Genomic DNA, 18,103 nt, shown 5'->3' on the forward strand with positions numbered 1-18,103 from the left:
GCGCCTCAGGCTCCTGGTCAGTATGACGCATTCATGGTATAGGACTTCATGGGTTTTGCTGAGGGTTCCATGTGGTGCCAGGAGCAACGCTGTGGGATGGGGTAGACCATCAACGTGCATTCTGCTGGGCCTAAGGGGTGTGCCCAGCAGACGGGGGTTCCAGGGAGAGGAGCGGGACTGTGCATGCCCCACGTCCTGTTTCCCTGGCTGCACTGGGATCTGATCTGCATACGACATGCTATGGGCCTGCCTGTGACCAGGCCCTCTGACCCAGGCCTTCCACAGAGCAGGGCTTTGGGGCTCCTGGGTGGAGCCAGGCCAGTCTTCTGCTGTGGCCCAGGAGAGGCGTCTCCATCCCAGATCCCTGGGACCCCAGGAGAGGCTGTGCTGTGGGGCAGGCGCTGGCCTGGGTGGCCTGAGCCCTGATTTCGGGCTGCCTGGGTGTCTGGCCTGTGCGTGACCTTGGGGTGGCTGTCCCGGCCACCCGAGGGGCCAGGTGCTGCGTTGAGTGACCTGCGCAGGGCCCTCTGGGAGAATGGGCAGCCTCTTCTCTTGGCCCTTGCGGCCTTTCCAAGAGGACCCCTGGGTGGGCAGGGCAGGTGGGTGGGGACTGCACCCCTCCTGCAGGGACGTGAGCCTGCGCCCCCCTGCGCCCTGCTGTATTGTATTAGAACCCCTGTGGGAGCTGGGGGACCGCGGTGTCGGGTGGCATCTCCCAGCCAGACCCGACTGCAGCGGGGCCTGGGTGCCCTCGCGCTGCACGTCATGTTCTAAGTCTGGGTGGTGACGGTCCTCGCGCGCCTCCTCAGATATTTATATCCCCTGGGTCCCTGCCCACCGCTCCCCTCCCCCACAAGCTGCTGCTGACGGCGGCACGGCCGGCCGTGCCCTCCTCCCACCCGACGCTGCCGCTGGTGGCTTGTGCCTCCTCCGAGGGGCCTGTGACCTCCCACACCCCTGGCCCGCTCTGTCTGCCCCGTGGGCTCCTGCCACCATCCCCGATGAAGATCGTGCCCGGTAGGTGGGCAGCCCTTGAAAGCCTTGTGAAATCCCGGCCCCTTGCTGGGGACAGGAGCCAGAGGGCTGGGGCTGAGGCTGGAGGCCAGGGGCTCTGTCCCTTGCCCTGCACGCAGCCTGCCTCGTGCGCCCTCACCTAGACCCCCTCAGCCCCAGTCTCACTCGGGGGGCGCTGGGGCTGGTGAGGAGGGCGAAGTGAGGGAGTGCGGTGGGATCAGCTGCAGGCTTGGGTTGGGGGCTCTGGCATCCCTCCATGCCGGTCGGCTCTCCCCAGAGGGCAGCCTTGGAGGCGGCGTGGGCTGCTCAGGCCCCTCTTCTGGTGGGGACAGCAGGGGGAGGCTGGGAGGGAGGGAGGGTGTGTGCCAAGGCCGCGGGCAGTGCTGGGGGGCTGCAGCTTGGCCAAGCATGCGGCTGGCCCCTCCTCCCGGCGGGTGTGGCTGCGGGGACGCAGGGGTTAAGGCCAGCTAACCTTGAGTGTCAGTAGCTCTGCGCAGCGACAGCTGAGCCGGCCGGGTGGGGAGTGAGGGTGGGGAGGTGCCCAGGGCCGGACCGGCGCAGGGAGGAGGAGAGAAGGCGGGCGGGAGCTGTCGCGGGGCTGCCGCCACGTATGGGGCGGTCCTGCGGGCAGGGCAGGCTCCGGTCCCGGCGCTCCCCCTCGCTCACCCTGCATGCAGGGAGGGGGCTGTCTAGCCTGGAGCAGCCGGTTCCCAGCGCAGGAAGGGCAGCCCTGGCGGTTCTGTGTGGTGGCCATGGAGCCCTCAGGCAGCCTGTTTCCCTCCCTGGTGGTTGTGGGCCATGTCGTCACCCTGGCCGCTGTGTGGCACTGGCGCAGGGGACGTCGGTGGGCACAGGACGAGCAAGGTAAGCCCGACTGGTGGCTGCCAGGGACTTGGGGCGGGGCAGAGGGGCCGCCTGCCTCCCGCCCCTTCATTCCCTGTGCCCTCCTCTTCCTGTTTCCAAGCTGCATGTCAGTGAAAGCAGTGTTGCCCCCCGCCCCACCCTGCAGTGTAGACCCTGACCCTGCTGCAGTCCCAGGGCGGGGCGGGCTCTGCGGTGGCCCTCAGCCTGCAGCCTGTGCTGGGGAGGGTGGAAGGGGAGGCCGGCAGGGCAGGAGCCTGTGGCAGCCGCCGTGGCAGGGACAAGTGGGGCAGGTGCCTGTCCGGCCATCACTGAAGTAGAGGTGGCTCCCTGCCCACAGAGCAGGGGGTGGAGCCGCACACAGGTGAGGCAGGTGCCTTCATGCCCTCAGGCCCCACAGGGGGTGGGGGCAGCCAGGCTGTGCCCTGCCCTCCCTGCTCAAAGTCACCAGCTCCTGGGCTGTGGTCCCAGGTGGCAGCTGTGCCCAGTGCAGGATGGGGTGGGCTGGAGTGAATGGAGCCTGGGGCGGGGCTCTGGGGATTGGGCAGCTTCAAGCATGGGCTTCTGGCCAGAGGGACTGCCTATCGGGGACCTGGCCGGCTGGACCTCTCCTGCAGTGAGGGCGCTGCCTGGCTCAGCTCCTCTGCTGGATCCCCGGACTTGAGATGAGTCGAGATGGGGCTTCGGAGCTGCCGGGGACTCAGCTGCCAGGATGGGACTTGGGCTGAGGGCTTCTTCCCCATCCATGTTTTTGGCCGGAACCAGACACTGTCCCTGTCCCCCCACCTCAGCCCACAATTGCCCCCTTCGGCCACGGTCCTGGCTCAGAGGATGCCTCTACTCCCAGGTGGTGCCAGACGTGGCTCAGCCCCTCGGTTCTGCCCCTAGCATTGTCTGCCCACCACCTGGCCCCATGCCCTGCCTTCCTCCCTGGGCCCCACAGTGCCATCCTGCTGGGAGGCCCCTCCCATGCCGCGGCAGTCCCGGGGCAGCCTCCCAGCCCGGCCCGTGGGTTGGGGCGCGGCTTCCTGGCTGCGCTGGGCGGGGCTGTGCGCCAGGGGCAGGTTCTTTGGGCCTGGGCCTCACTCCCGCAGTGGGCGGATTGTGGGGGGAGGTGGAAGAGGTGGGGAGCCAAGCCGGCGGCCTCACAGCGTGGGCTGGAAGCAGAGGCGCAGCCGCGGTCCAGCTCCCCGCACTGTCCGGGGTTCGAACCGGGGCTCAGGCCGTGACCGGCATGTCGGGGGCGGGGGGCGCCTTTGCCTCGCCGAGGGAGGTCTTGCTGGAGCGGCCGTGCTGGCTGGACGGGGGCTGCGAGCGGGCCCGCAGGGGCTACCTCTACCGGCAGCTGTGCTGCGTAGGTGGGTGCGGTGGCGTGGGCGTCGCTCTCACCTAGTGGGGCTTGGTCTCTGCTGGGAACCGCCGCCCGGCCTGGGACGGGGGTGGTGCCTTGGCCAGGTGCAGCCTTGCCCCCTGAGCTCCGGAAACACCTGGGGAAGCAGGCGGGGCGATATTCCCCTACCCCCATTTGTTTGTCTCCAGAGAAGGGGCTGGAGGGGGCGGGGCTGGCGTACTTCCAGCGGCTTCGCGTCAGCCTGGGCTTTGGCCCGGATTTCCAGGACGCGGGGGAGGGAGGAGGTGCTGAAGGCGGGGCTCCAGGCCTTCTGTGGACTTGCTGCAGTGCTGGGCCAGTGGGATTCCCTCCCTAGTCCTGGGATTTCCGTCCTAGGACTGTCTCCACTAGCGGCGGGACCTCAGCCATAGCATCCACACCTATAAAACGGGGGGCGACACTCCTCAGAGGGCCATGGCAGTGCCTGTCGTGAGGGACCCTGGGCTGGCGGCCGAGGGTCAGCTGCCCTGGACAGCACAGGTGTCAGGCAGGTGTGCAGAGGCACCTGAGCTGGGGGTGTTCTGGGTACGTCCCAGGTGGGAGAGCCAACTGAGCCACAGCTGTAGAGGGTGGGTGTGGCTTGGCTGGGTAGGGCCGTGGGGAGGGGGTGTCTGTTGGTTTTAGGGTCAGAATAAGAGGAATGGGGCATCCATGGTAGGGATCAAAGAGGCAGGCTGGGCTGGTAGGGAGGGGAGGTGATGACGAGGGAAGAGCTCAGAACAAAGAGGCGCCCAGAGGCAGGAAGTGGGGAAGGGGAACTCGAGCCAGGCTTGGGAGGTGGAGGCCCCTGACTGAGCCCCCAGCCCACCCAGCCCCAGCCCTGCCCTGCCCCAGCCCTTCTCCCCACCCTGCCCTTTCCCTTCCCTGAGCCCCTGCCCCATTCCTGTCCCTGGCCCGGCCCAGGGTGGCATCTTTGGAGGCCTGTTAGTGGCAGGGAGAAGGCTGGAACGGGGGCCTGACTAGGGTGGGGCCCACGCGGGTCCTGGACCTTGGCCCCGGCTCCTGGTTTCCAGCTGTCCTGGACTCCCTGTGCCCACCTCCCTGGCTGTTCCGGGATCTCACGCTGTGCCCCTCAGCAGAGTGGCAGCCCCGTTCCCACAGGCAGGAGCCACCTGGTCACGGCCGGGCCCCCAGAGCCTCACGCCCAGCAGGCGTCGTGCTTGGCCTCAGGATAGCTGCTGGGCCCCGGGCTTCTGAAGAGGCAGACAGTGTTTCCAGAGGCTTTGGACCCAGGGACGGGTGGCAGAGGTGTGGGGTGCGGGGTGTCCTTGGCACACGACTGGAGGCGCTGACCCGTACGGGGTCAGATTTTGGTTTGGGGGCTTCTGTGACTCCTGAGGTTCTGGAGGCTGCTGGGCCAGACAGGCAGAGCACGAGGGTCACCCTGAATCTCACGCCAGGCTCAGAGTCCATGCATGGAGACCAAGGGGTGTCTTTGTGGGGTGGGGTGTAAGACGTGGCAGAGCCCTGGGGGCTGACCGTGCCCCTTGGCGTGGGGGCTTCCTCATCTCTGAGGGGTTTGGGCACCCCCTCCCTCACAGCCTCACGGGCAGTAGGAATGGGGTGGGGTGAGCTCTTCCCAGAACCAAGGCCTGAGTGCAGCTCCCAGCTGGACCGAATCTGCCTGATGTACGGCTGGAACATTCTTGTGGTTGGGGCAGCGCATTCTTTCCTATGGTGGTCGGGTGGGCTGGGCAGGCCCAGAAGCTGGCCAGAGGCAGCTCCGCCCCAGACCCCAGGGAGCCAGAGGCCTCAACCAGAGCTGGCCCTTTGCCCTTTGCCCTTTACAGCAGGAGGCTGCTTCCCTTGAGCCCCACCCAGCTGCAAACAGCACCCCCCACCCCTGGGGTCGCTTCCCCTCTGTGAGTCACAGGCCTGGGCCCCCTCCCCATCCCTGACTCACTGGCAGGGCCCCCCCCTCCTGGGGCTTCCTGATGCTCCATCCCCCCACGGGGCCCAGCCTCCATGAGTCAGTCCTCGAGCCTCCGGCCTAAGGTGTCTGCCTGGGCCAGGGTGGGCTCTGCAGGTGGGCGCTGCTCCAGGATGTGCCAGATGGGCAGCTTGGAAGGGGCTAGGCCTGGCGTGGGACCCCACTGGCCCCGGAGCAGTGGCCTGGCCTGCGCTGGGGCAGGGCAGGCACCATGGGGTAGGGTGTGCTCCCCGCTTCATGCAGGTCTGTGAGGAGGTGTGATTGGGGTGCTGCAAGAGCTGACGGGCAGCAGGCCCCCTCCCCTAGCCAGGTGTCAGCGGCTTCCCGAGTCCTCCGCGGCAGGGTGGGTGGGCAGAGGCTGAAGTAGGGCGTGGCCCGGGCCTGGAGGGAGCTCCAAAGAGAGGTGTGGCCTCAGAGCCCCTCCCATTGGGGGAGCCCTTCAGTCTGTTGGGGGGTCCTTCTGGGTGGCCGTGGGGATGGCCTGTGTTCCTTTGTGGTCCTGGCACCGTCTGGTGTGCAGTGAAGTGCCAGCCCCCCCGTGCCCACCTCGGGCACTGCATTGGGCAGGATGGGTGAGGAAACCCCGGTTTCCTGTCTCTGGCGGGCTGAGGGCGTGTCTGTGGGGGAGGGGGCTTCTTGCTCCTTCCCGCCGGGACACTCCCCTCCCTGGCGGCCTGGGCAGGGTGGGGCCTTAGGGGCGGGCCCACCTCGCCAGGGAGTACAGCAGGCAGGGAGTGGCCACATCGACTGGGGCTCTGAGCTGAGCCTGTGCCCCTGATCCGAGTGAGCGTCTCGTGGGGCTGCCAGCCTTCAGCTGCCTGTGTGCCACGCGGGGCTGCCCGGAGCACTGTGCCGAGGCTGAGGGTCTGGGCGACGAAGGTGTGGGGGTAGCATGTCTCAGAACCAGCTCCGCGTGCCAGCGCCCGAGGGCCTGGGCCGAAAGAGAACCAGCTCGGAGGACAACCTGTACCTGGCTGTGCTCAGGGCCTCTGAGGGCAAGAAAGGTAGCAGGGCTCCCCTTGGGCACCCCCGCCAGGCAGGGCGGGCCCCTGTGGGAGGAAGGCCCACATCCTGTGGCAGGAAGCCTTGGTACCGGGTGGGGGGCTGGTCTTGGAGATGAGGGTCGGGGGCCAGCCATCCCCACCCAACACAGAGTGGGCCAACAGGAGCCCACGAGGCTGATGGGGGGCCTCTGAGCATCAGGTGTAAGGCCTGGACGGGCGAGGAACTCTGCGCTCTGGGGAAGGTTCGCTGCTCTGTCAGCAGCACACACAGCTTCCCTTCTAACACCCCAGCGGGCCCTGGCCCTGGCTCTGGCTCTGCCACACCCCTGCTTGGGTCTCAGTCTGTAGGGGGCGGCAGGAGTGCAGGACAGGACATGTGTGCCCTGGGCTCAGGGTGCGGTCCAGGACCCTCCCATTTCCTCGGGGGAAGAGTCGGGTGGGGTGGTGCACCTGGCGGCGCCTGGGCCCCTGGCACCTGGGTCTCCGCTGTCCTGGCTGGGCTGCGGGTGAGGGCGCCTGGGTCTCAGTGTGTGATCTGAGGGAGGCTTTGGGGCTCCCCAGGCGGGACCTGGCCAGCCAGGCTGCCGTGTCTGCATGGTGGTCACCGGAGGGCCTCCGGGGCTTCTCCCAGGCCCCAGGTAAACTGGTCTTGTTTCCCTCAGATGAGCGGGATCGTGTGCAGAAGAAAACCTTCACCAAGTGGGTCAACAAACACCTCATCAAGGTGGGTGGTGCGTGCTCGTGTGTGTCACAGGGGCCGAGGCTGCGGGAGCCACTGAGGGAGGGTGGCCCCCACCGCCTAAGGCTGTCCCCATGCTGCCTGTGCACTCACCTTTCATCTCTGAAACCTGTTATTTTCTGTCCTTTTTCTTCCCTATGCCTGCTCCTGTCTCTCTCTTCCTCCTCTTCCTTCTGGTTTTTCCTGGTCTCTTCTTGCAGCACTGGAGGGCAGAGGTAGGTGCCTCCGCGGGGCAGGGGTGTGTTCCATGGGCTCCTGGGGGACTCAGCCCCCGCCTCCTTCCCTCTGGTACTGGCACCCACTCGGTGGATCAGCCTCCCAGGGACTGTTGGTGGCTCCGGGGGGCTGGCCACCTCAGCTGCTGCTGTCCCCACAGGCCCAGAGGCACATCAGTGACTTGTATGAAGATCTCCGTGATGGCCACAACCTCATCTCCCTGCTGGAAGTCCTCTCGGGGGACAGCCTGGTACGTGTGCCCCTGCCCCCTCCGGGCCCTGCCTGCCCCCACCTGGAGACCTCTGCCTGCCTTCCCTCCTTGGGGCCTCTCCGGCCGCCCACTCTACTCAGAATCCAGCTTAGCCCTTCCTGCCGTCTCCCTGGGGGCAGCCTGGCCTCGTCCCTGGCAGTGCCTCCTGCCCAGGCTGCTGGGCATCACAGTCGAGGGCCTGGCCTGGGAGTGGCCGCAACCCTCGGACCTCGGCCGCTCTGGGCCTTGCTGCCCTCCACATCGGGGCCCTGGCACAGTAACCTCACGCTCTGCTCTGCTTTGGTTTCTCTGCTGCTTGGACTCTGAACCTTGACCTCTGCCCTTTACCCTTTGCCCTGCTCTGGCTGGGCAGCCGAGGGAGCGGGACGTAAGCAGGAGCTCACGCCTGGTGAGTGGCTGTGCCTGCTGGCCGCAGCGGCACGGGAGCTCCCCAAGACCATGGAGCCCAGCTTTCTGGGGGCTGGCGGCCCATCGGCCAACCCCTGCCTGGCTCTTGGGCGGGCAGGTGGTTGGGTGTCAAGCTGCCTGTCCACCGTGCTGCCCAGAGCTGGCCTGGGATCCACCAGCAGCTGCTGTGGCTGCCGTTGCCGGGCAGGAGGACCCCCCTTAGTGCCACTGCCCTCCACATGAGGCTTCCTGGCTGTTGTCTCCTCCCACCTCTTCCTTCCTTCCCTCAGCCTGGATCGTTGGACTTCCCAAGCCCTGATGGGCCTGGCCTGGCCCCTGGGCCGGTGGCCTCCCTTTCCCTGCGGGGGAGGGTGAACCTGGGATGAGAGGGGCTGCTGCCCCCTGGGGAAGACCCTTGGCTCGGTCACTGCGGTGCTTAGGGGGTGTTGAGGGTGGGGCCTGGGAGCTGCAGCTGCACTATGGGTGCTGACCGATCCTCCCCACAGCCCCGGGAGAAGGGAAGAATGCGTTTCCACAAGCTGCAGAATGTCCAGATTGCCCTGGACTACCTCCGGCACCGCCAGGTAAGGCTGCCTACCTGGCCCTGGGCCCCACCCAGCCCCTCACTAAGCCAGCCCTGCCCTGTGGGCCGTGACCGAGAGCCCCTCCCTCACAGGTGAAGCTGGTGAACATCAGGAATGACGACATTGCCGACGGCAACCCCAAGCTGACCCTTGGCCTCATCTGGACAATCATTCTGCACTTCCAGGTAGAACGCCTGCCCCCAGGACCCCCACCCCCTGCAGGAGTTTGCGGAGTAGCCTGGGCTCCTCGGCTGGCGGGCTGATCCGCTTTCTGGCTGGGGTGTGGCCCAGGAGGTGGCTGGCACCATAGGTATGGTGGCGCCTGGGTGCCTTCCTGCCAGCCACAGCCCTGGACTGGATCTGTGGCCTGAGGGTACAGGCCTCTCTCTGAGGCCACCTATCCGTGCCCTCTGGCCCTGGCTGGGCAGGGCCTGGAGCCTCCCTATGGAGGAATGCAGGCCCCGGTGCCTGCCCTGGGGAGGCTTCTGCAGCAGCGCAGGCTGAGTCACCCGCTGCTTGTCCTGGCTGCACAGGAAACCACAAATCTGAGAGCTGAGCAGGCAGAGCCTGGTGCTGGCACGGCAGCTGAGTCACACAGGCTGGCAGGACGACAGGCAGCTAGGGGTGGGTGGGCAGAACCTGGCCTGAGCATGCCACTGAGTGCAAAGCCAGGCTGCCAGAGGCCCCACCTGCCAGCCCAAAACCAGGGATGGAGCTTGACCCCCAGCCTTTTCCAGGCCTGGGGGTTTTGGGCCAGGTTTAGGTGTATACTTATGGGCTCCTCTTATGCCCACTGTCCTTCCACTCTGCTCCATCCCAGCCCCTGGAGGTGCAGGGTGCAGCCTAGCCCTCCCCAGTTAGGAGAGTGGGCACCTGCTGTGTGGTGGCAGTGAAGGTTGGGGGTTCTGAGCTACATGGTGGTAGATGCTACCAGCTGGAGTGGCTGGACTTGTGGCCCCGAGGCATGGCCAGTCCCAGCAGCTTCCCAACAGGGAAAGCCCTGGAGCCCAGTGCTGCCCTGGCTAGCTTGGTGGCCCCATGCACTGCCCTGGGTGCCGAGCTGCCCCTGCCCCTGTGCATGTGGCTGTGGGCACAGGGCAGGCCTGACAGCCGTGGCTGAGCTGTGGCCTCCTGTCCGCTGTGGGCAGATCTCAGACATCCAGGTGAGTGGGCAGTCGGAGGATATGACGGCCAAGGAGAAGCTGCTGCTGTGGTCACAGCGCATGGTGGAAGGGTACCAGGGCCTGCGATGTGACAACTTCACCTCCAGCTGGAGAGACGGCCGCCTCTTCAATGCCATCATCCACCGGCACAAGTACATGGCCCCGGGGGCAGGGGGCTGTGGGCTGGGGGCACCCCCACAGTGCCTCCGCTAGGCAACTTCAGACACGTCGGGGCAGGGAGGAGGGCAGGAGGAACAGAGATGAGTGCCAGCTGGCCGCCTCGGGGTGGTGGAGTTCAGGGCCCGGCCCTACCCGGGTGCCCTTCAGAAGCACCACCGCTTCCTCAAGGCTGGAGGTCCTGCAGGCTGCTGGTCCTCACAGCCAGGAGCATGTGCCCGCTGTGGACGCCTCCGGGGGGGCCTGGTGGTCCTCACAGCCAGGAGCATGTGTCCGCTGTGGACGCCTCCAGAGGGGCCTGGTGGTCCTCACAGCCAGGAGCATGTGCCCGCTGTGGACACCTCCGGAGGGGCCTGGTGGGCAGGGTGGCTGCAGGGAGCGCTGCCTGGCACTCTCCGCTCTGCACAGTCCTCTGTGCTGTGCCCTGGCTCCTGGGCATGGGGCTGGCAGGGCGCTTTCAGCTCTGCCCGTGTGGCAACGTACCTTCAGGGTGAGTGTGGGGCGGGGTCCGTGGTTGCTGGGATGTGTGAGGAGCAAGCCTGTGCACCCGCCTGTGTGGTGTGGCCGCTGGTCTTGTCCCACCCACCTGACCAGCCACCTGCTTGTCCCAGGCCCATGCTCATCGACATGAACAAGGTGTACCGGCAGACCAACCTGGAGAACCTGGACCAGGCTTTCTCTGTGGCGGAGCGGGACCTGGGAGTGACACGGCTCCTGGACCCTGAGGGTACGTCTGCGTGGCCCTCCTCCCTGCCCCTTCCCCTGCTGCCTGCCCCAGAGCCCCCGCTGAGTTGCCCTTCCCTGCAGATGTGGATGTCCCTCAGCCCGACGAGAAGTCCATCATCACCTACGTCTCGTCGCTGTATGACGCCATGCCCCGTGTGCCAGACGTGCAGGATGGGGTGAGGGCCAACGTGAGTGGGGGGCCTGGAGGGCAGGGGGCTTGGGCCTGGATGCCCCGATGGCCCTTGACAGCCATCCGTGCCTGCCTGTGCCTGCCCGCAGGAGCTGCAGCTGCGCTGGCAGGAGTACCGGGAGCTGGTGCTGCTGCTGCTGCAGTGGATACGGCACCACACTGCTGCCTTCGAGGAACGCAGGTTCCCCTCCAGCTTCGAGGAGATCGAGGTGGGCCTGCTGTGCGGGGCGGGGTCCTGGGCCTGCCCTGAGGGCCGGGCATGGTTGCCGACACCCTCATCCCCCGGCAGATCCTGTGGTCTCAGTTCTTGAAGTTTAAGGAGATGGAGCTTCCAGCCAAGGAGGCCGACAAGAACCGCTCCAAGGGCATCTACCAATCGCTGGAGGTGAGTAGGGCCGCCGGAGGGGGGGGGTGTCCTAAAGGCTCTTCCAGAGCCCGACTTGGCCCTGCTTTTGGGACCAGGGCTGTCCCGGGTCTGGTGGGCTGGGGTCTGAGGGCCCTGCGCCCCATCCCCTGCCCCTTGCATATAGGGCCTGAGTTTGGCCCCTGTCCACAGGGAGCGGTGCAGGCAGGCCAGCTCAAGGTGCCCCCTGGCTACCATCCACTGGACGTGGAGAAAGAGTGGGGCAAGCTGCACGTGGCCATCCTGGAGCGGGAGAAGCAGCTCCGCAGCGAGTTTGAGAGGTGGGTGGGGCCCTGTGGTGGCAGGGGAACCACCCGAGGGTGAGTCACTGCCTGGGGAGGAAACCCCCGCCCACCCCGCCCCCGGTGGGGGAACCCGAGCTCCTACTGGCCTTAGGACAGTGGGCCACAGGCAGGGAGGCCAGAGCAGGAGGCGAGCTACAGTCTGTGGCCAGGGCTGTGCCGGACCCGGCCAACGCGGCCCCTTCCCCGTGCTTCTGCTGCAGGCTGGAGTGTCTTCAGCGCATCGTGACCAAGCTGCAGATGGAGGCGGGGCTGTGTGAGGAGCAGCTGAACCAGGCCGACACCCTGCTGCAGTCGGTAAGGGGTGTGGGGCAGGCAGCACGGGAGGGAAGCCAGAGGAGCCTGCCCCGCCCTGCAGCCGGAAAGCCAGGAGGGGGCTGTCTGCCTGGGCTCCTAGGGCAGGGGCAGGGGCGGGGCATGCGGTGGGGAGTCCAGGCCTGAGCTCCTCCCTCTGCAGCCAACTCTCACAGTGCAGCCAACTCTCACAGCTTGCTTTGGGCAGAGTTAGTTTCTGGTCACCGGGCAGAACCCAGGGCGACTGCCTTGCTCCCGCCAGGCCCCCTCCCCTACAGCGGTTTACTGTTAGGGGAGGGGTGAGGGGAGAGGTGAGGGGAGAGGTGAGGGGAGAGGTGAGGGGAGAGGTGAGGGGAGGGCCCAACCCACGCTGCTTGCCCAGGAGGACAGGGCCACACAGCATTACAAGAGGAGTTACCTGGGGTGGGTGACGGAGAATGAGGCCCAGGACCCCACGGACATGGTCATGGGGGTATGGGTTTCTGGACTGGGCAGAATTACTTTGGTCTTGGTCCCAATCCCCCAGAAGGCCAGCAGGAAGATGCGTGAGGTGGGCAGGGAGGGAAGGGGAAGGATGGGGACGGGGGCAGGGGCCCACTGAGGCTGAGGAAGCAGGTGAGGGTGGCCGTCTTGGCCAGGGCCCCTGTGAGGTCAGAGGGGGATCGGCTGTGCTCCAAGTCACGACAACGACCTTGCAGGATGTCCGGCTGCTGGCCGCAGGCAAGGTGCCGCAGCGGGCAGGGGAGGTGGAACGGGACCTGGACAAAGCGGATAGCATGATCCGGCTGCTGTTCAATGACGTGCAGACCCTCAAGGATGGACGGCACCCGCAGGGCGAGCAGATGTACCGCAGGTGGGCTCCGCCCTGCCCTCCCTGATGCCCAGGTCCACACAGCCCCAGGCCTGCCAACACCTACCTGAGTCCTCTACTGCCCCAGGGTATACCGTCTGCACGAGCGCTTGGTAGCCATCCGCACCGAGTACAACCTCCGGCTGAAGGCAGGCGTGGCGGCCCCTGCAACCCAGGCGACTCTGCAGAGTGTGCAGAGGCGCCCTGAGCTGGAGGACTCCACTCTGCGCTACCTAGAGGACCTGCTGGCGTGGGTAGAGGAGAACCAGCACCGTGTGGATGGCGCTGAGTGGGGTGTGGACCTGCCCAGCGTGGAGGCGCAGCTGGGCAGCCACCGAGGCCTGCACCAGTCCATCGAAGAATTCCGGGCCAAGATTGAGCGGGCGCGGAGTGATGAGGTGGGTGGCACTGAGCGATGGGCAGCGGAGGGGGTGGGCTGGGCCCAGCCACTGCAGGCCTCACCATCTCATCTGTTGCAGGGCCAGCTCTCCCCCGCCACCCGGGGTGCCTACCGTGACTGCCTGGGTCGGCTGGACCTGCAGTACGCCAAGCTGCTGGTGAGTGGGGGCAGGGCCAACTGGGGGAGGTGGGTAGTCCGCGGCCTGCTGACACGCACCCTCCTGCCCACAGAACTCCTCGAAGGCCCGCCTTAGGTCCCTGGAGAGCTTGCACAGCTTTGTGGCAGCTGCCACTAAGGAGCTAATGTGGCTAAACGAGAAGGAGGAGGAGGAGGTGGGCTTCGACTGGAGCGACCGCAACACCAACATGACTGCCAAGAAGGAGAGCTACTCGGTGAGGGGTGGCCCAGCGCCCTTGAACCCCACAGCCCCCTCCCCGCTGTGCCCTGGCTGTTCCCTGTAGTCAGAGACCAGTGGGGGCCCTGGGTCGAGTTTGCTGGGAGCTTGGCAAAGCTGGGTGTGGCCGGCCAGCCCTGAGACCCTTTGCCCTGGTGCCAGGCCCTGATGCGGGAGCTGGAGCTGAAGGAGAAGAAGATCAAGGAGCTCCAGAGTGCTGGGGACCGGCTGCTGCGGGAGGACCACCCGGCCCGGCCCACGGTGGAGGTAGGGCTGAGGGAGCCACCCAGGGCTCCCTGGGCAGGGGCGGGGCTGCAGAGGGGGCCATGCTGGGCCCCAGGTGGGACTGACAAGGACCTGCTGCCCTGTAGTCTTTCCAGGCAGCCCTGCAGACGCAGTGGAGCTGGATGCTGCAGCTGTGCTGCTGCATCGAGGCACACCTGAAGGAGAACGCTGCCTACTTTCAGGTGAGAACTGGAGCTCCCCTCCCCACTGTGGCTCAGTGGCAGCCTTGGAGGAGCCCCTGGACCCCCTCAGCAGCTCCAGTCAGCAACCCTTCTATCTGTTGCCAGCTGCTACCCGCAGCCTGACCGGGGCCTTAGCCAGGGATGCTCCCCAGGCCTCCTGGGGGCTTTGCCACTCCTTCCTCAGTGCCCCCGTCTTGGGCCTGCCCTGGGAGAGCTGTGGGCTAGGGCTCTGGTCCCAGGTAGCCCGGCGTGACCCCCTCCCGCTGCCCCAGTTTTTCTCAGACGTGCGGGAGGCCGAGGGGCAGTTGCAGAAGCTGCAGGAGGCGCTGCGTAGGAAGTACAGCTGTGATCGCTCCGCCACCGTCACCCGGCTGGAGGACCTGCTGCAGGATGCCCAGGTGAGGGAAGGGGTGTGCAGGGGCATGTCAGCAGAGGCTGGCCTGGAGTCTGGGCTGCATGGATACCCTGGAGACTGGTGGGGGGGGGCAACTGGAGGGGCCAGCAGGGGTTGGGAGGCACCATGGGGGGTGTACAGGTCAGCTGACGGGGGAATGAGGCAGGGTGTGGGGAGCCAAGAGGCATCCGGTCTGAGTGGGGCCACCCCCATCTCCACAGCCACAGAGCTAGTAGAAGCCTGAAGGCAGCAGCTGTTGCCAGCCCTTGTTCTGTAGAAGGGGCAGCAGCTGTTTGGCTTGAGATCTGGAGTGGGCAGAGTGGAGCTGGGCTTCGTGCTCTGGGGGCAGGAGTGGGATCACCCAGGAGGGTGGGGGCACAGTGGGGAGTAACAGGGAAAAGGGACTGGAGGCTGGAATGGCCTCTGAGGTCGGCAGGGCTGGGCCTGGGGGAGAGCCGGCAGCTCCCAGGTACATCCTGCAGCCTGGCCCCCGCAGGGGGTGGGATGGGAGGAGGTAGTGACCTTCTGCAGCCTGCAGGGGAGGGGCAAGGGGTGAAGGCACTGTAGGGGCCAGAGCGTAGCTGAGGACATGGTGGTGAGCTGGGGTGAGAGGAGGGTGCTCTATCTGGGTTGGGAAGGAGCGAGGGCGCATAGGTCTGCTTGGGGCCAACCCCCGGGGCCCGTCCCAGCTACACCTCCTGTTTTCAAGTGCCGCCACCCCGGGAGCATCAGGAGGACCCCACAGGCCTGGTCCAGAGTCTGGGGGTGCCTGGGGCAGGCCTGTGGGTCTCCATGGCCCTTGTCTGGATGCTGCTCCTCCCCCACAGGACGAAAAGGAACAGCTGAACGAGTACAAGGGGCACCTCTCAGGCCTGGCCAAGCGGGCCAAGGTCATCGTGCAGCTGAAGCCCCGCCACCCAGCCCACCCCATGCGGAGCCGCCTGCCCCTGCTGGCCGTGTGCGACTATAAGCAGGTGGAGGTGAGGGCAGGCCCAGGCTCCACCGGGGGGCGTGGCCAGGCAGGGCACAGTGTGGCTGTGTCCTCACCAACTCTGCCCGTTCCAGGTAACCGTGCACAAGGGTGACGAGTGCCAGCTGGTGGGCCCTGCGCAGCCGTCCCACTGGAAGGTGCTCAGCAGCTCCGGCAGTGAGGCCGCCGTGCCCTCCGTGTGCTTCCTGGTGCCACCGCCCAACCAGGAGGCCCAGGAGGCTGTCACCAGGTGGATGGCAGGGGCTCAGCAGGTGGGGGGTGGACGGCGGGTGGGACGCTGATGATGCTGACTTACAGCCCTGACCTGCCAGGCTGGAGGCCCAGCACCAGGCCCTGGTCACTCTGTGGCACCAGTTGCACGTGGACATGAAGAGCCTTCTGGCCTGGCAGAGCCTTCGCCGTGACGTGCAGCTCATCCGCTCCTGGTCCCTGGCCACGGTACGCCTGCCCCCCAGCCAGGGGCTCTCTGGGTGGGAGGAGGGGAGGGGCATTCTGCAGGGCACAGCCGCCTCGCCCGGCACTTAGCCCCACGTGCTTCCCCCAGTTCCGCACCCTGAAGCCAGAGGAGCAGCGCCAAGCCCTGCACAGCCTGGAGTTGCACTACCAGGCCTTCCTGCGGGACAGCCAGGACGCAGGCGGCTTTGGGCCTGAGGACCGGCTGATGGCCGAGCGCGAGTACGGCTCCTGCAGCCACCACTACCAGCAGCTACTGCAGAGCCTGGAGCAGGGTAGGGCATGGCAGGGCTGGGGCGGTTGGGCTGGTGTGAGGTGGGCAGTGGAGTGACCCGGATGTGTTCCCCAGGTGCACAGGAAGAGTCTCGCTGCCAGCGTTGCATCTCCGAGCTCAAAGACATCCGGCTGCAGCTGGAGGCCTGTGAGACGCGCACCGTGCACCGCCTGCGGCTGCCGCTGGACAAAGAGCCGGCCCGGGAGTGTGCACAGCGCATCGCTGAGCAGCAGGCAGGGGTTGTCCCCACCCTGTCCAGTCCCATCCCTCTCCCCATCTCTCTTCCCACCCTCCCTCCTTCGGCCCTCAAGGGGCACTGTGTGCTGCGCCTGGTGGTAAGTGCATTCCCACTCCCTGTCTTTGCAGAAGGCGCAGGCGGAGGTGGAGGGACTGGGTAAAGGGGTCGCCCGGCTCTCTGCCGAGGCCGAGAAGGTCCTGGCCCTGCCAGAGCCATCACCTGCGGCCCCCACGCTGCGCTCAGAGCTGGAGCTGACGCTGGGCAAGCTGGAGCAAGTCCGCAGCCTGTCTGCCATCTACCTGGAGAAGTGAGTGCACCTGGCCACAGGCGAGGTGGGCTTGGGAGGTGCTGGCCAGGTGGTGGGAGGCCCAGGCTGGGGTGGCGGCCACAGAGGTGGTGAGAAGAGTTCGGGGCTGCATGCTCTTCTACAGTGGTGGCCAGGGGACTTCCTGGTGATGAGATTTGGGTGTGGGGAAGAGAGAGTGGAGCTGGGTGGTGGTTGCTGAGTGAGGTGGGGAGGCTGTGGATCCACTTTCAGCGGTATAGTAAGGAATTCCGCACCTTGCCTCTTGTCTGTCTTGTTCCTGGCCTGGATTTAACGGCCTCTGGCATTTATTTCCAATGGGTTATGTCATAGTCTCTTCCTGTGTTGCAAACCACATGTCCACCCCCTATCTACTCTTCACAAAACCGACACAGTGATAGGGCTGCCACTGTCTGCTACAGGGTGCCATTTCCACCCTAGTGTCCCCTTTACCTGGTCTTGGGCTGCAAGGGCTGAGAACTATGCTTCCAGGCTGTGTGGGCACCAGGACACTGCTGTCATGGTGGGCTCTTGTCAAGAGTGGGCTCTTCCTGTCTCAGGGCCTTGGGGTCTGCCGTTCCTGGCTGGCACACTCCCTCTTCCCTCTTCAGGCTGGGGCCTGAGTGTCCTTGAGTTGCAGAGGCTCCCAGCCTCCTTCTCCCCAAGTCTGTTCTCCCTGAAGCAAGCCTGTGACCACAGGGTCCGCCGACCCCCCAGGGTTGGGTCTGGGCTTGGCAGGCAGCACCTTGGGTCGCTGTGGCTCGGGTTCCATCCCCTTGGGCTGTTGCTCGAACCCCATGTCCTGGCCCTGAGTCGTGCTTTCCCGCCAGGCTCAAGACCATCAGCCTGGTGATCCACAGCACGCAGGGAGCCGAGGAGGTGCTCAGGGCCCACGAGGAGCAGCTCAAAGAGGCCCAGGCCGTGCCGGCCACCCTCCCGGAGCTCGAGGCCACCAAGGCCTCTCTGAAGGTACTGTTTCGGGGCTTGGACCTCACGGTGGGATGGGGGTACAGCGGGCCCAGCTGAAACTGCACACGCCCCTCCTGTCCCCAACAGAAGCTGCGGTCCCAGGCTGAGGCACAGCAGCCCGTGTTCGACGCCCTGCGGGATGAGCTGCGGGGGGCGCAGGAGGTGGGGGAGCGACTGCAGCAGCGGCACGGGGAGCGGGACGTGGAAGTGGAGCGCTGGCGGGAGCGGGTTGCCCAGTTGCTTGAGCGCTGGCAGGCTGTGTTGGCCCAGACCGACGTGCGGCAGCGTGAGCTTGAGCAACTGGGCCGCCAGCTGCGTTACTACCGCGAGAGCGCAGACCCCTTGGGCGCCTGGCTGCAGGACGCCAGGCAGCGGCAGGAGCAGATCCAGGCCGTGCCGCTGGCCAACAGCCAGGCTGTGCGGGAGCAGCTGCGGCAGGAGAAGGTGGGCCTGAGTCGGTGGGAACAGGGTGGCTGGGCATGCCCTGCGGCCGCTGCTCTAACCGCACCGTCCCCCAGGCCCTTGTGGAGGAGATCGAGCGCCATGGCGAGAAGGTCGAGGAGTGCCAGAGGTTTGCGAAACAGTACATCAACGCCATCAAGGTAAGACCCCGCCGCCTGCGCCAGGCCCCAAGTCCAGGACTGTTGCCAGGGCAGCGGGCTTTCCCTGAGCCTGGGCCATGCCAGGGAAAGCCTGTGTGAGGGTTTGGGGGCTGGAC

The 18,103-nt window shown here is 66.4% G+C and overlaps 1 protein-coding gene across 21 annotated transcripts in view; it reads left to right on the forward strand.

The window, feature by feature from the left end:
• The window catches only part of PLEC (plectin), a 62,297-nt gene that overhangs the window by 32,191 nt on the left and 12,003 nt on the right, over window positions 1-18,103 (forward strand). For 6 of the 21 annotated variants that reach the window (XM_010375262.2, XM_030920938.1, XM_010375276.2 and 3 more), the window contains 28 exons: window positions 6,862-6,923; window positions 7,139-7,153; window positions 7,315-7,404; window positions 8,319-8,396; window positions 8,489-8,581; window positions 9,545-9,711; window positions 10,348-10,463; window positions 10,544-10,650; window positions 10,742-10,861; window positions 10,942-11,037; window positions 11,209-11,336; window positions 11,561-11,654; window positions 12,350-12,504; window positions 12,590-12,899; window positions 12,981-13,058; window positions 13,132-13,293; window positions 13,458-13,562; window positions 13,667-13,762; window positions 14,035-14,160; window positions 14,984-15,136; window positions 15,222-15,376; window positions 15,459-15,585; window positions 15,692-15,875; window positions 15,950-16,107; window positions 16,241-16,419; window positions 17,247-17,385; window positions 17,473-17,829; window positions 17,904-17,987. In XM_010375262.2, coding sequence (XP_010373564.2) covers window positions 6,862-6,923; window positions 7,139-7,153; window positions 7,315-7,404; window positions 8,319-8,396; window positions 8,489-8,581; window positions 9,545-9,711; window positions 10,348-10,463; window positions 10,544-10,650; window positions 10,742-10,861; window positions 10,942-11,037; window positions 11,209-11,336; window positions 11,561-11,654; window positions 12,350-12,504; window positions 12,590-12,899; window positions 12,981-13,058; window positions 13,132-13,293; window positions 13,458-13,562; window positions 13,667-13,762; window positions 14,035-14,160; window positions 14,984-15,136; window positions 15,222-15,376; window positions 15,459-15,585; window positions 15,692-15,875; window positions 15,950-16,107; window positions 16,241-16,419; window positions 17,247-17,385; window positions 17,473-17,829; window positions 17,904-17,987 — 3,734 coding nt within the window. Of the gene's footprint in view, window positions 1-879; window positions 1,018-1,656; window positions 1,879-3,001; window positions 3,234-5,921; window positions 6,200-6,311; window positions 6,442-6,861; window positions 6,924-7,138; window positions 7,154-7,314; window positions 7,405-8,318; window positions 8,397-8,488; window positions 8,582-9,544; window positions 9,712-10,347; window positions 10,464-10,543; window positions 10,651-10,741; window positions 10,862-10,941; window positions 11,038-11,208; window positions 11,337-11,560; window positions 11,655-12,349; window positions 12,505-12,589; window positions 12,900-12,980; window positions 13,059-13,131; window positions 13,294-13,457; window positions 13,563-13,666; window positions 13,763-14,034; window positions 14,161-14,983; window positions 15,137-15,221; window positions 15,377-15,458; window positions 15,586-15,691; window positions 15,876-15,949; window positions 16,108-16,240; window positions 16,420-17,246; window positions 17,386-17,472; window positions 17,830-17,903; window positions 17,988-18,103 lie in introns of those variants that run through there. The other 15 variants (XM_010375263.2, XM_010375277.2, XM_010375272.2 and 12 more) reach the window with 11 other exon arrangements.

Source organism: Rhinopithecus roxellana, chromosome 17, assembly GCF_007565055.1.
Source record: "Rhinopithecus roxellana isolate Shanxi Qingling chromosome 17, ASM756505v1, whole genome shotgun sequence".
NCBI lineage: Eukaryota > Metazoa > Chordata > Mammalia > Primates > Cercopithecidae > Rhinopithecus > Rhinopithecus roxellana.